Below are 16,611 nucleotides of genomic sequence, written 5' to 3'. Positions count from 1 at the left end.
CCTTATCCTCTTAATATTTACTGGGCAGAATAGAATCATGGATGTAGAATCATTTATGGGCTGGATACCTAGAGAAAGCAAGCCACAATCAATTAAAAAAACAAAAAAACAATGGATTCACAACATTCTGAACCTGGAGGCTCCCATCCTTTCACTGAATGACTGGATTTAAAGAGTACTTGACTTCTGGTCTGTGTGTCTTTGTAATCTGATGTACTATATTCTGAGCAATGGTGAAACTTCTCAGACTGGTCCTACAGCATTGAAAAGCATAACTTAACTAACTTAAAAAGTAATTAAAGTTTTTCATAGACAAGTAATCTAAATAAGGGATTAACATTAAGTCAAATACATACAATTTGACTCTTGAGCAAACTCCAAATATTAAATCCAAGCAGCAAAAATCAGAAAACACTTCTGGCCATCACAAACAGAACTTTAAAAAGTCTTCATTTTATTTTTGTTTTTTATTTTCTGATAAAAATTAAACTGACACCCAATTTTATGCCTTCCATGGTTCTATTTTAACAGACACAACAACCTTAAGTAAACCAGTCAGAAGTTACTTCCTATAAATCAGCTAACTACCCTAAAGTGTTAAAGGAACACTAGCACAAAAATATTCCTATCATCAAGAAAATCCATAGACAAAACACATAAATGAATAAAAAAAAACGCATAAATAATTTATTGTTTAAATCCATCCAGCTATAATGTACATTATGCAAAAATTACCTTGCTTCCTTTTTCAATAATACAGTTGAAATTTTCAAAAGAAATTCAGTGTTCTGGCAAAAATAGATAAAATGTGTCAAAAATACTGGACATTATCTCGCTTTTCCTTAAAATGAAAGGTTTCTGGGCTGGTCATGACATGACTTTTAAAGTCTGTTATAAGTTTCTGTTTCTGCTTTTTTAGTTATCTTCTAGTGTGACCTGTACATTTTTCACATGTATGATTAAGAGTTTAAACAGCAACCTCTTGAATAAGTCATATTTAAAGACACAGGTTCATAGGAAGATACTAGGCTATTGGCCTGGAGGCCCTAATAAGCCTAGCCAAGAATTTCACCCATGTTCCCACAAAGTCAGCACCTGTTTTCTCTGTCCAGCAGGGACACGCGTGGGATCCCAAGGGTATATTTTCTGTTTCCCATCCAGTCGTCCATGTTCCTCTTAAAGAGGGCTTGTGAGGTACTCTGCTTGACATGGAGAGGAAGTCTATTCCACAGATGGGTGAGTCGTTGGGTCACAAATCTATCCCACCAACATGTTCTATTAATGTCACAGACCAGGTTAAGGCCTTGCGTGAAGGTTGCGTGAGTGGAGTTTGACTTATGGATATGCAGAATCTCCATCAAGGCTGAGTCTGAGATGGTCTTGTATGCCAGACACAGGTCACCTTTTTGCAGGCTGTACAAGACTGAGTAGAGGGACAGAGCTTTTAGCCTACCTGTATAGGATAGGTGTTTGAAATCCTGGATCTTCCTGGTCAGGAACCTCTGTGGTTTCTCCAACTGCTGCATGTGCTTGGCAAGGTACATGCTTAAATGCTGCCTAAAAAGATCTTGTTATAGGTTCACAGGTTCATAGAAGTTTACTAGACTAATGGCCCTGAAGCCTTTACAAGCCTACCCATATTTATCCAGAGTTGCCCCAATTTTCAGTGGTTAGGTGACTGAAGTTCACAGAGGTAATGGTCTACAGTAGCTAATGCCAACTTCTTCTGTCCAGGAGGGACATGGGCACCACCACAGGAATGAATTTGCAGTCACCTATCCACTGATCTTAGTTGCATTTGAAGAGGGTCAAGGACACTATGTTTCATGTGAACAGGAAGCTTGTTCCAGAGAAGTGGCAGTCTCTGGGAGATGTATCTATCTCTCCAGCATGACCTGTTCATGTCAGAAGCTAGGTTAAGATCCCTGGAGTGAGTGATCCTTGTGCAGTTTGATTTACAAATGTGTAGCATTTCCATCAGGGCCGGATCAGAGACTGCCCTGTAAGCCAGGGACAGGTCACCTGTAGGAGACAGAATACAGTGAAACTTTTAAGACTTTCTGCATAAGACTTGTTTTGTGTACCCAGTAATTCTTGGTGAGAAACCTCTGTGGTATCTCCAGTTGTTGCACGTGTCTGTTGATGTACATGGAAAAAGGAACATTGTACTCAATTACTGGTCTGAGGAGGGCAGAGTATAAAGGAATTATAACATCCTTAGATCTAGATCTAGATGCAATGCCTTTACTTATAAGATGTACCTCATAGAAGGATTTTCTTACTATTGTGGACACATGGTGGTCAAAGTTCAGATTGCTATCACCCTGAGTCCCCAGATCACATACCACTGGGTCTACACTTAGGGGGGTGCTGTCTATAAAAGTAATTAGCAGGGATGTTAGATTTCCCAAAGGGAATAATAGAGACTTTCTTTTACTTTTAGCTTTAATCCATGGCTTTGGCACCAATCATTTGTCTGCATTAAATCTGCCTGCCGTATATTAACATCGTTGGGGGGACCAATTTGCAATTGTCAGTGAACTTGGTCAGTCATAGTCTGTCCAAGTTTGCCTGGACATCTGAGAAATACATTCTGAACAGTAAGGGGCCCAAGCACAGAACCATGTGGTATGCCATTGGTGACTGGTCCTTTGCTAGAGGTGAAGTCACCCACTTTGACAGTACGTGTCCCATCAGTGAGCCAGTTGGCAACCCATCTGGTAATGTAAAGGTTAATTCATAATTGGGAGAGTTTCTATACAACACCTGAGTGAGGGATTGTGTCAAATACCTTGACTAGGTCAAGATAGGCCATATGCACTCCATTTCCCCTGTCCAGGGCCTTGGTGACTTTCTCGAAGAAGTCAACCACGTTTAACAGACACAATCTATCTTTACCAAATTGGAACTGGATTAGGTCCAGAGTTTGGAAATTATCTATGCCCTTACAAAGTCCTTAATGACTCTTTCCATGGCCTTGCAGATGAGGCTAGTCAAGCTTATGGGTCTATTAATTCCCAGGGTTGGTTGATGGTCCCTCTGTGCAGAGGGATTACAGTTGCTGCCTTCCATTTCACTGGAATATAGCCAGTTCTCAGGCTGTGGTTAAACAGGGATCCAAGTGAGTCTGCTACGTCATGGTTTAAGTTGTATTAAAGACAACATGAGCTGTTGACTGGTCCCATTAATGCCATGTTTTTGGCCTTGGAGAGCACTAAGATGACCTGCTCTCTTGACATAATAGGCTGAGAAATGGCGGCAGGTATACTTCGGGGGATAACTGGAGGGGACAGGGGAGTGAAGTTTGCTCCAAATCTGTCAGCTAGCAGGTTGGCTATTTCCTCTGGTTGAGTACGAGTGATGCCATCTGCAACCACTTCAGTGCATAGCTGAGTATCCCCTTTTAGATTATGGACATAGTTAAAGAATGCCTTGTGATTATCCTTAGCTAGGGAGGCTATTTTTGCTTTGTAAATAGCTTTGGAAGACTTGACAAGATCTCTAATTTGTTTGTTTAAGCTAAAGAGGGGTTTCTTCCTTTGCTGAGTCAGTTCCCTCTTATTCTTGGACATTAGTTTCTTTCTCTTGTTGCATAGCCTGTTTATACTATAAGTGCACCATCACTTAGTAGGAGGTAATTTGTCTTTGAAAAAATAAAAATGTTTGAGCTTGATGGGGTGTCTGATTCTTATAACTACATTGAAAGAGACTGATTTATGGCCCGCTCTTACCCGGGAAGACATCACATGGGGGGAGCAATGTTCTCCCATGTTAGTGAGTATTATGTCCAGCCCAATTGAGCCTCTTGTAGGTGTGCTGACTAGCTGTTCCAGAGTACTTGCACTAACAAAGTCCAAGAACCTCCAAGAAAGCATGTTTGTGGGGTCATGAATGTTTTCCAGTTGTTGGAAAGATAATTAAAACCACCCATGAGTAAGGTGTCGAGCTGTATAACAAATGACTTTAGTAAGTTCAGGTATGCTTTTCCTGTTTCATGTTGGGGGACCTATAGCTAGCTATGATGTGGTAGGGTTTTTTTGCCTATACTTAATTGAACATGGAGTAGCTCAAGTGAGTCATTCTGTTTGACCAGTCTTGAGGTGCACTTATCCTTAATGAAAATGGATGCAGCTCTTCCTCTAATTACTTCATGATCAGTTTGTGGTCCGAACGTATGGAAGGCATTGTAGGCCTGCATGGCTGGGGTGTTTTCTGCACCTTTGAACCATGTCTCAGTGACTGCACAGATGTCAGCATCTTCCAAAGTAAGGAGTGCTTCCAGGGAATGCAGTTTCTTGTTTAGACTCCTAGCATTAAGCAGCAGTACCTTGGATTTAGAGAGGATGTTGTTATGTTAGGAGGTTGGTTATTTTGACACTGCCTAAAATACACACAATAGTAGTGGCTAATGACTTTGCCAATATCTGAAAGCCTAGAGGAATCAGCTGCAGACCATCTTTGGGAAAGCAGCGTGGCATGACAACCAGGTCTTCCAGTTTGACAGATATTGGATCCCTTTAGATTGACACCAGAAGCTATGTTAATCACTTTTGTTTGTATAGTGGCATCATCCTTGGAAGGTATAATACTGATTAAAGCTAGGTTTATACCTGCCTCAGACAGTCAGAGCTCTGTCATATCCCTCTTTATATAGTCCAGTGAGGTATGTCTCAAGTCATTCACCCTCATGTGGAGTATGATGGAGTCATACCAGTACTTGACTGTGACTGAGTGCTTGAGTGACATGATCAATCCTAACTGTAACCCGTTCCTTATCCAGCCTGGTGATGTGAGTATCCGTGTGTCTTGCAATGGAGTCACCTATGACCAATACATTAGGTTTTGTGGTGTTACGCCTTATGGGCTTATTTATGGAGACACTGGTGTGTGTTACTTGTTGCGGTTGTTTTTTTGCATGGTTATATGTGTAAGTGGTTTCCATCTGGGAGGCCTGTGATCTTTTGGTAAGTTATTATTGACTGTCTCCCCACCATACCTCTCGACTGTACAGATTTTCACAGAATGTCCAGATTTTTGCCTCATATTTTTGGTGTGTTCCTCCTAAAATCTGTACTTTTCTGGCACAAATAGCCGAGGATTGAAGTCATTAAATAATGACAAATATTTGAGTTTAAGACTCCACATCCCTCAGAAAATTTATGCTAATGCAAAATCTATTACTCTATCAACTTTCTAAGTCTGTAAGAGCAACATTTAAAGTCTGTCCTTATTTGACCTCCCATCAACTTAGGCTTTGTCCAGATTTTTGCTCTAAGATGTTAAGAGGCATGCTCCCCACATGTGGGTTTATGTGTCACGTCCTTAGTTAGTGTGGTGTGTGTGTGTGTGTGTGTGTGTGTGTGTGTGCTGACAACCTGTATGACATTCGATTTGTCATTACTAGACAGTTTTGCCTCCAATTTCGTAGTGCAACTATACCGATCACAAAGTATTTGTTTGTTTCAGGAGTAAGTGATTGTCAGTACACGAGACAATTGCTACACTGCCTCAGGATACCCATGTCTATCAGACTAGCCAGAGATATGATGGCAAACTGCCCATCCATGACAGCAGGCCTTACTGTATATGTTTTTTTTTAGGAAAGGGAATAGGTTAATTTGAGAGAACTGTGTGTGTGTAGCACTGATACTGCAAGAGGGACATATACTTTGTTTAGGCTAAGGTTTATCAATAAGGCAACGCTGCTCAGTGCTCAACTGAGTTGCTCCTAGAGAAGCAGAAAAGCTTGGAAAGGCTTCACTGCAGCTGTTTAGGGAAAAACGGAGCTTCTAGCCTTTTGGGTCTATACAAGGGCACTGCTAACTGCTGCTGAATGAACAACAGCACAGCTCAAATGCAAGGCTTAAATATAAGCAGAGGAAGAACTTTTAAGCTAACTACCAATCAGAAAAGCAGAATAAACCTTCCCACCAGCAAACCCCAACTCAAACAGGTTAGATCTGTACACTTCTGCTACAAGGGTGCAGAAAAACTGCTGGTTTGGAGCCCAAGTGTAACAAGACCTCAAAAACTACCTACAACTAAAAGATACAATGTGATGATACAGTGTGATGCAGTGCAATTTACTACTTAAAGCAGCTATAGACATTACAGCGAAAAAAAAATGTAAAGTGCACAAATAACAGCAAATAGCTTAAGAAAACGCTAAAGTACAGTCACAGTATATAAGAGAAGTGCAAAAAAAAATACTTATATTTTTCTTTGCAGTAGTGGACTACTCCAGGTGAAAGCAGATTTCAGCAATCAGTAGCAAAGTCACCAAACAACAAGCAGCTCTAAGTATCTTTGCCAAACTCACGCAATATATGAGGCTTAAATACAAGCAGAGAGAAACAAGTTTTAAGCTAGCTACCAATCAGGAAAGCACACAATAAGCCATCCACCAGCTATCCCCAACTCAGGCATATTAGATCAGGACACTTCTTCCACAGGGGTGTAGAAAAACATCTTCTTAATGTAGAATAGCTGGCTTTGATCCCAAGTGTAACAAGACCACAGCACCTACCTACAACAGCCCTACAAATAACAGACACAATGTAATACAGTGCAATTAATTACTTAAAAGCATCAGCAGCAGACAGTACATTTTTTTTTAAACTGCTGAAGTGCAAAAAATTAGTTAGAGCCCTTTAGTGTGCTTCCCAGCTCAGACAGGCCAGGTAAATACCTACTGCCACTAAATGACTAATCCCAGTCCTTCTAATGTAAAAGCACAGTAAATGAGTGTCCAGAGTGAAATGCTACCAAAAACAAACTTAAAAAATATGAAATGCTACCACAAAGTTATGGACATAGCAGTGTACTTTACAAACGTGCGATTACTCAATAAAAGTACTTCACTTTGTATAAATGAATCAAGACTCACTCAACTGTATAAAATTTATAAAGGCACTAAAAACAAGATAAGCTGATTAATAAACCCTCCAGCCAATAAACTACATGCAGAAATCTCAAGTGTTTCCCAAACCTAAACAGACCAGGCTACCTCCCAGTGCCCTAGATGGAAAATCCACTGACCTCTTGGTGTAAAAACAAGTGCTTGCTAGAATGCAAAAAAACTTTATCCAACATCTAACGAGACAATGAATTCAAAGCAAGTAAACCAGAAGACCAGACAATGACAGGCAAAATGTACTTTTTCAATGCAAGTGCAACGAAAGACACAAACATTTCAAGATATCAAACAGCAATGTAGACAGGGAGGATCTTATTAAGCCCAATTTACAGTAGGGTTGGGCAATTTAAAATTACCAGGTTTAAAAGGCAGATCAATGATGGGTATGGAAAAACTAGCAGGGAATCGCAGGCAGTGCTTTAGTTTATGTAGGCTTGAAATCTTTTCAAAACAGACAAGTGCACAGTAAATTACTGTGGTTTTGCATCACTCAAAAAACAATTTAACCACTGAAAAAACAAATGAAATGTGTAGCCTAGACAATTTTAAGTGTCTCTCTCACACAGAACAAAAATACCAGGCCAAGCAGATGTCTTTAAATGGAAACACTTTGGAATCTCGAAATACTGAAATGGCAAATTTCAGTATCTCGAGACCAAAGTGCCGAATCTGCAGATGCGCGAAACTGCAGAATATCAAACCCGGAAATGTCACACCTGCGGTACTGATGGTGCATTACGTAAGTGTGGAGTTTTTAAGGGTTTTGGGGAAGGTTTGTGTGTTTGTGAGGGTGTTAAGTGGGGGGTTAGGGTATGTAGGTGAGAGTGTGAATGTGTCAGCGTTGAAAGTGGTGGTGTTTGTATCTGCTTGATATGTGTTTGTGCGGGGGGGTTTGTGTGTGTTGCTGCTTAGTGCGACCTCGGAGTTAGTATATATATATATATATATATATATATATATATATATATATATATATATATATATGTGTGTGTGTGTGTGTGTAGGGGGGATGTGGGGGTGCATTATAGTAAGGGTGTGTGTTTGTATTGTTATATGGAGGTAGGTGTACTTGTGTTTGTATGTGTGCTTTAACAGTCACGGTTTTGGGTTTCGAGGTTTTGGTTTTCGTTTTTTTGGTGTTTCAGCTTTATAGTCTCGAAATACTGAAATTCGATATTTCAGTATTTCGGGATTATAAAGTGAATCCCTTTAAACATATGCACAAATGGAACACTCCTTACATGCATTAGTCACACTGTTATACCACACTTACCACTATACTTGAGGAATTCCTATAAAATTAATCTGGAAAAGACTATTATCAGAGTCAATAAATGTACCAATGTTTGTTAAGAATCTGAGAGTTTTCCTCTGTAAAGGGGGGGGGTTATCTTGTAACAAAGTAAATGTTCTCCTGTTCTAACCAGTTATTGAATAACTGTTCTCTATAATTGTTGCAAACCTTAATATTTTTCCATTACTCCCCACTTTAATAAAAGAAGAGGTTAATTGTTACTTTGAATAACCTCTCACTCGTAGCCTAGAGCAATTGCTTTAGCTATGCTACATCCTGAAATGCACAATCCTCAGAGCACAAACCTCTTGTTTTGAGGAATTCTTCATATGGGCCAGAGTTAAGTGGTATGGATGTGCACTAGATGCACGCAGAAACATTTGCTGTAGTAGGTTTCTTAAATAAAGTTGATTGAATATGCCCATTTAGCACACAAACACGAACATCTGAGTGCAGAATGTTATCAAGATGTAAATCAAATGTAAATGACTATCTAAAATGATTTCTCTGGATATGTTACATGTTGTGTCTTTCTGCTTTTCCCGGTTAGGGGTCGCCACAGCGGAACTCTGGTCTGCTAATGATTGGCAGTAGATTTTTACATGCCGAGTTGCCGGCCCTGACGCACAACCTTCAACGAAGGTACGCCCATTCGTGCACATCTCCACACAGAAGATGCTCTAGCTGAGAATCGAACAGAATAGCGTCTTACTGTGAGGCGAAAATGCTACCACAGCACCATATGTTACATAAACTTATTAAAAAGTAAAACAAAAAATGTGTGGGTTTCTTTAGCTATAAAAAAACAAACCGCCTCAGTACTTTTTACAGGGTGTACATTTTTTTCTTGTAGCAGTTATCTTCATAAAGTAGCAGTTTCTCAAATCTACTCAAAAAGGTTTGCACAACTGAGCTCAAATCTTGCTCCCACAATAGTCCCACAAACCTAGTGGTGGAAAGCATAACCCCAAAGGAAAAAAAAAAGAACAATTAATTGTACATCTTATAATATTTCTAATGTTTCAGAGGAACCTAATGAGCCTTTAGTATAAATAGAGGTAGCATTTAAACCCACGTCCCGTGCAATACAAGAATAAAGGACTTCCACTGTGACAGAATAAAAAAAAAAAAAAAAAAGTCTTGTCAACTAATCTTTTTCCCTCTCACATAAGATTTTAAATCTAGCACGTAAGATTGTAACAGCATATGGGAAGTCTAGGTTCATAGGTGTGTACTAGGCTAATGGCCCTGGAGCCTTTACAAGCCTAGCCCATAGAAGTGCCCTGGCATCAAGCAGTCCAACGTTATCAAACAGAATATCTATTCTTTCTAAAGGTAGTCCCAATTGAGACACTGTCTGCCTACAAAAAAACAAACATAGTGCGACCTCGTAGGAATCCTTCTCAGTATATTCTGGTTAGAAGTCAATACATTTACTTGAGTCAAAAACAACTTACTGAAAACTGTCAATTATCCTTTTATTTACACTAGAGAGGATTTCATCCCGCCAAAACCGGAACTTCATCAGATAAAACATTATGAAAAAATAAAATAATTTTAAAAGAATATTCAACCAATCATATTTTGTAAAACAACACACCTTCGCCTTATAACCAATAAAGTTAATATTATAATTAAATGACATAGGCTAGAGGCACAGACTGGAACAGCATAGCCAATCATCTCTATACTAGTGGACAATAATAACAGACACGCCCCTTCTATATGTATCTGTAACACACTTCATTTCTTTATATTAATTTTCATTTTTATTAACATTAAATGTAAACAAAAATAAAAATACTTTCATATTAAAACTATAAACTTAATTTGCCTTCTGTTTAAGTTGTTCTTAAAACACATTTAAACTGGAACGCAATTGAATGACACACATAACGGGCATATATGTCCCATCCTATATGTTTCAATGAGTCTTGTCATTAACCCAATGAAAACATGTATTAGAACACAATAGCCAATCATTTTATATATTCAAACATCAACTATGCCTTTAATGGACACTTCTATAATTGGTTAACATTAAACCAATAAGATCATGTACTAGCATGCGACTGCCATTTTTGACTAAATTTAGCATTTTTGACTGTCTGCCTACCCATGGGGTCAAATGGATTCATATATACCTTAGTGAGTGCATAAAATACAAACAACCTAGGACTTTTAACCCTATAGTTTCTCTCCCAACTTTTCAGAAGTTAGTTTCTTTTCCAGCAATGTTTCCTAAAACCATGACATTTTCTTTAATCTGAGTGAAAAAAATAATTTTAATTTAACGGAAATTACTTCTGGTTGGTTTTCTTGAATTATTTAAGATGGGCTGTATGTGAAACTGAAACCACTGAAGATGTAAGCTGAGGTGAAGTTTTGTTTTTATCTGAGAAAAATAAAGGAATACTTTTTAACCTCCATTTCAGATATCCAAGAGTGGTTTTCTAAGTTATTTACATTCTTTACATGGGGTACCTAGGTGCATGTACTGGAAGTGTAACACAAGACAAGAGCTACACTACAGTACAGACTACTGGAAAAAAAATCAACCACCATGCTATTAAGTGCCCTCCCCCCCACACACACACACTTTTAAGGATATTCCCACATTTAAACTGTATAGCTTTTAACCAAAATGTCAGTGGAATGGGGTAAATAACAAACCCATATCTCATATTTATGTGAGTGATTTTACTCTACTGCTACAGGAAAAAAAAAAAAAAAAAAAAAAAAAAGAGTAGTTTTAGTACAAACTCTTCCAGCAACTAGAAATGGAAAATACTTTTGTCTTATACTCATCGTAAGAAATGCTACAGACTATTATGCCAGAAAATTAAGCCAGCTGAGAGAGAGAGAGAAAAAAAAAAAAGTGTGTTCATCATTTTATAACAGCTGGCATCAAAGATGCACTGTCTGGAAAAACAAGGACATAGACAATGCAATCTGCTTCCAGATGTATTAAGAGCACAGTCGCATCAGCTGGATACATTGCACATTGCACCATCAGTGACAACCTTGCAGAAAATGTATAATGTTCTGCAAAATCCAAAATGTCTACACAGTCATTTAACAGACCCTGCATTTTATATATATATATATATATATATATATATATATATATATATATATGTTGTTGTTTGTCTTCTGGCTTTTTCATGGTATGGGGTCGCCACAGCGGAACTCCGGTCCGCTAATGATTGGCAGTAGATTTTTTTACGAAACGCCGAGGTGCCAGCTCGACGCCCAACCTTCAATGAAGGCACGCCCATCTACGCATGCATGTCTTTCGAACGCTACCCAACTGCAGGGAGGACATGCAGACTCCACACAGAAGGCACTCCCAAGCCAAGCCGAGAATCGAACGGGTGAACCTCTTGCTGTGAGATAACGCTACCGCCGTACCAACGCAGCATATATATATATATATATATATATATATATATATATATATATATATATATATATCTTCTGAAACTTGAAAGTAATGTGGATTTTCTTTAGGTACACAAAGCATGACACAGTGCAGTAATGTAGAACACTGGCAAGCATCCATAAATCAGTTAGAGGCAAAGTGACTATCTTATTAAGCAAGTAAGTTCTACATATTTTACTTATAAGCTTCGTCAAGACATGCTTTTTAATTTGTACTGCACTGCAAAAATGGCACAAGTTCATGTAAACCTATATTAAGTTTTAGGTCCTGCCTTTCCTTAAAATAGTTTGCATTTTAAATGATAACATCTGCGTGGCAGTTCGCTCGGAGAATTAAAACTCCAAACTGTTAATGAGCTGCTTCCTCTTACCACAAGGGACAGGGTTTGATTCCTCCACCTTCATTTGTCTACTGTGTGACTGAGCAAGTCACTTAACCAGACAGTGCTCTTAGGTCACCAGTGAAAAGCATTCATAGCCAGTGGGTTTGACTGGTTAATGTAAGAAAAATACTAAGTGGTCCATTTAAATAATAAATGTATTGTGAAAGTCAGGAAATGTGTCACGGACATCTTTGCCACACTAAAGAGGTTTTTAAAGCTGTTAATAGTAGGAAAAAAAGGCTTGCAGCATGCTGTCCAAAAGTGCATACCTTTTTACAGCGTACACAGCATGGAGTGAATTTGTTCTCATAACAGGGTAAACAGTAATAATCTTGATCATCTGGGATGAAAGCCTTCGATCCAATGGGTTGTTTGCAGCTGTTACATATAAAGCAGTTTTCATGCCAGGTCTTTCCATTGTATTCCAGCTTACGACTGCCTGAAAAATATAAAAAAATTAAATATCAGGCATATTTGTAAACACTCAGTGTCTTCGAATAACATAAAAATATATGCATTATAGGAGTTCTGCAAGTTGCTTTCCACAAGGCTATAAAAAAACAACACAGCTTAGTTCTTTGAAATTGTTAAGGACGCCATGGATAAAGGGATAGCCTGCCCATGTTGCCTACTGGCAAATGAGTGGTAACATCTATTGTTTTAACAGCCTACAGGACATTCTCAGTTCATCCAAGGGATCCAGTGTTTCATTTATTACACTGGCTCAAAGAACGGATGGATTCCGTAACAATGTACACAGTAGGGAGCTGAAAAATACCAAACCTTTTGGTTTATCCAATGGTGACTCAATGCATAGAGGTATGACTCTTCCTGGTCGCTTTTCAATTCATGATTGGTTGAAAGAAGGGAATGAGTGAAACTCTGATTCAGATAGTCGTGAGGAGAGTTTTTGGACTCTGGACAAGCAGTTAAAAGACTTTGCAGGACTACATTTTTAGGTGCAGAAAACTGCAGCTTGAGAACTGTTATCTCAAAGAGTGTTTAAGACATGAAAAGATCCCTAAAGGGTTACATCCAACAGGGTTAATCAAGGACTCCGAGCTCCACAATGAGTTATTAGCACTGTTTAACAGACATGTTGTGTATTACACAATGTTTAGAATAATGACAACAACAGGGAAATGTGTAATTTAATGAACGTTATTTCTAAATTTGACAATAGTATCCAGGAGGATTTGTTGTTTGACAGTAAGAGATGAATAGAGAACATTGTTTATTAAAGCTGACAATATTACTACTGAGCTTAGAGCTCTGAAAGTTAAAAAAAGTGTAGGGAGACGTGATTATGAGTCCAGGCATGCATACTGTCCCCCCATTGTCAAAGGCAACCAGGCCAATAGTCGTAGCCGATTGATAGAGATCCTCCTGAACAAGATGACACTGAAGAGTTGGGCCTTTTAGAATTCCCCCCTCTGAGGAGATTACAGAGACTAAGGAACTAGAGGGGAGGGAACTCAGGGGGACCGCGGGAAAGAAACCGACATACTCAACAAATTCCCAAATGGAGAGGCAACCACTGGTGGATGATCATTTAGACAACTGTCAATTATGGTCTCCAATGCCATTGGTGACTTTAAAATATACAATTTCAGTGACACCATAGTTTCTACAATTTGGGATGATTTGTTTGAAAAAGGATTGACATTTGTATCAGCCAGGGGAGAGAAAATTGATGACACTATCACACAGCTAAAATTATTTGTGAGAAAACTAAATTTGGCATTCTTTTTTAGAGACAATATTAATGGTTTTGTTAACTTTATACCAGAATGTAAAAGACCTAGCACATTTAATCTATCAATACACCCCATGGTCAATCTTTATGAAAAAATGTGTGAATATGATATCAGAAAGTTATTAGTGAGTTAGAACAAAACAAGTGGGTCCACAAATCTAACACACGTGGAAGATGAACTCCTAAGGAACATTATCACCAATAAGCAGGTTAGGGTCATGAAACCTGATAAGGGCGGGGGCCTTGTGGTAATGGATAACAGCAATTACATTAACAAGATGTCCGTTACCTTGTACATGGATACTTATGAGGAAACATCTAGAAATGAAATGAATACAGCATATCAGAGCATTGACTTGATATTACAATATTTACTTATGAATGACCCGATTACTACATCTGAGTATGATTTCCAGGAAGTCCCCCACCCAAGGACCCTGACCATTTTTGGGATCCTGAAGATACATAAAAGTTTTGAGAATCCCCCTTTATGCCCTATAGTAAATGCTAAGGCTTCAAAGACGCTTCCTGTAGCTAAATTTATTGACCATCAAACAAAAGGGTTGTTAGATGGGTTCCCACATTTGTATAAAGATTCATGGGACTTTCTTTCTAAGGTGACAAACGGACTTTATACTGATCATATAATTCAGTCATTCATCACAAGAAAGGACTGGAATGGTTTTATGACTTTCTTTGTTTCAGTTCCAATTTGGATCAAAGTGCTAAGATAATTTGAACTGTTACCTACTGTGATTGACAAATCACAGCAGAAGACTTGACTCATGTACTGTTTCCTTGTTCTAGCCTTTACATTCTGTATGGGTAGGGGAAGGACCAGGAAGTTGTGACATTACAGCATGGGTGGGTTTTTGGGACGGTAGTGGTGACTTCAGTTTGCGGCTGGAAATGACCAAAAAACTACCTGTATCCAGTGGCCTTGATGACATCAGGGAATTGCACACTTTTCCAGGGTGGGACAAAAGTTTTTTTGAAAGTGAAACCAACACAGTACAGTAAGGTACCGTTCTAGTGGAGAGAAACAGTCAATTTAAAATATTTTAAATGCTGTATTGTTGTTTATTCATAGCAGGGCAGTAAATAGGGAGAGAAAAGACAGAGAAGTTGAGCATTTAATAATAGAATCCTGTTGTTGTCCTTTAAGGACACTTATGGAGGTAGTCCTTGACAATGACTATTACTTTTGAGAACAGGGTATTTAGGCAAAACAATGACGCAACTATGGGGGTGGCAAGCACCCCATGTTTGCCAACACAGTGCTAGACCATTGAGAAAATATTTACATTTTCACATCTGAGTTTAGAAATTGTTGGTCACTGTATGGCTGATATTTGGAGGACATCATGTTTGGACATAGTGCAGCCAAGTTGGACCAATATTTTTCAGTTTTTACATTCTTCTACACATTTCTTTTAAGATCCACTATAGAAACACATACCAGTTTGAGTCATCATTATGTAGGAAACCCACATATTCAAACTCACTATTACATTTTGACAGTTAGCATCCACTTCACTAAAAAAAAAGTCTTTGGTGAAGGGACAGAGCATGAGTTTAGCTCAGATGGTGTCAAATGAAAATATTTTTCAAGAAGAATGCGGCAAACTTAAAGATATGTTAACAAGGAGAGGCTATCCTGACTTTTTCCTATGTGATATTTTTCAGGAAGTTGTTAGGAAAAGGAATCTTGGCCATTTTCACCCCTGTTAGGCACAACCAAACAAGTCACAACTTTTAGCGTTAATAAGGATCAACACCTTGAAGAAGGTCAAGGCCAATATCAGACACCCATGACTTTGCCATTCAATTTACATTTTTATGATATCCGAGATATTATCCAAAGAAGATGGATGATGATTACATCAAACTGGTGGGTGAGAGACAAAGTGGTTTATAAAAAGGATGTGTGTTTCAAAATGTTGCTTGAAAAATCTCATGATCCTATTGTTAAAGGGGGCATGGTAAAATGTGGACATTGTACACAATGTCGGTACATTTGGAGGGTATGCTTTCGTACAGTAAATTATTCAATGGTTAATCTTAAACAAATATTATTGTTACAGTAAGGGGGTTGTGTATGTTGCTAAATGTCAACTTTGTGAAGGATTCTACATTGGAAAAACTAAAAGACCTCTTACATTTTGAATTTATCATTATCTTTACGACACAACATAAAAGGAATGAAAGAAATGTGTTATATAAGCATGTCAAAAGCCATCCAGACCACTGTTTTAAATTCTTTACTATAACTCATGTTGATCTTGGAGCAACCGGTGGACCATTTGACGATTTTTTGGAATACCAAGAAATTCGAAGGCAGATTAGGTGCAATTGGGCCTAAGTTCCAGAACTCAATGAACAAGTCTCTATCAGCAGCATATTAAAATTAAAAACTACATATGCTATTTAAAGTTTTCTTTTTATAAAAGGCTTCTGATGACCATGTTAGAATTGTTTTATATTTGTTAATTCAATTTTATCCAAAACAATGTTTTTATTACATTATCATTGGGAATGGAGGGTATTGTATTGTTATAATAGTATACATACACCAATGTTTTGTATTTGAGTGTTACTGTTTCTTTAAATCCTGTCTCTTGTATTTTTTGCATTTCACAACCTTTGCATTGTGTTTAATTAACTGTGATCATGTGACTGGTTTGGGCAGCATAAAAGAGGGCGATCTGACTGATGTATTTATTCTGAAGAAGTCCACTATAGCTAGACGAAAGAGCTCAATTTTGTTAACATTAACGCATGGAAGTTCTGTTTCTTGGCTTCTTCGTTTCGTTGCCTATCT

At 38.2% G+C, this 16,611-nt stretch overlaps 1 protein-coding gene across 1 annotated transcript in view; it reads right to left on the bottom strand.

Moving 5' to 3' along the window:
- FHL3 (four and a half LIM domains 3) overlaps positions 1-16,611 on the bottom strand; it is a 906,726-nt gene that overhangs the window by 136,808 nt on the left and 753,307 nt on the right. The window contains exon 6 of the mRNA XM_044083498.1: positions 12,304-12,473. Coding sequence (XP_043939433.1) covers positions 12,304-12,473 — 170 coding nt within the window. The remainder of the gene's footprint in view (positions 1-12,303; positions 12,474-16,611) is intronic.

The sequence above is a fragment of the Protopterus annectens genome, chromosome 1.part1, assembly GCF_019279795.1.
Source record: "Protopterus annectens isolate FY-2018-M chromosome 1.part1, PAN1.0, whole genome shotgun sequence".
NCBI lineage: Eukaryota > Metazoa > Chordata > Ceratodontiformes > Protopteridae > Protopterus > Protopterus annectens.
Note: the sequence above shows the minus strand (reverse complement) of the source record. Positions and strands in the feature narration are given on the sequence as shown.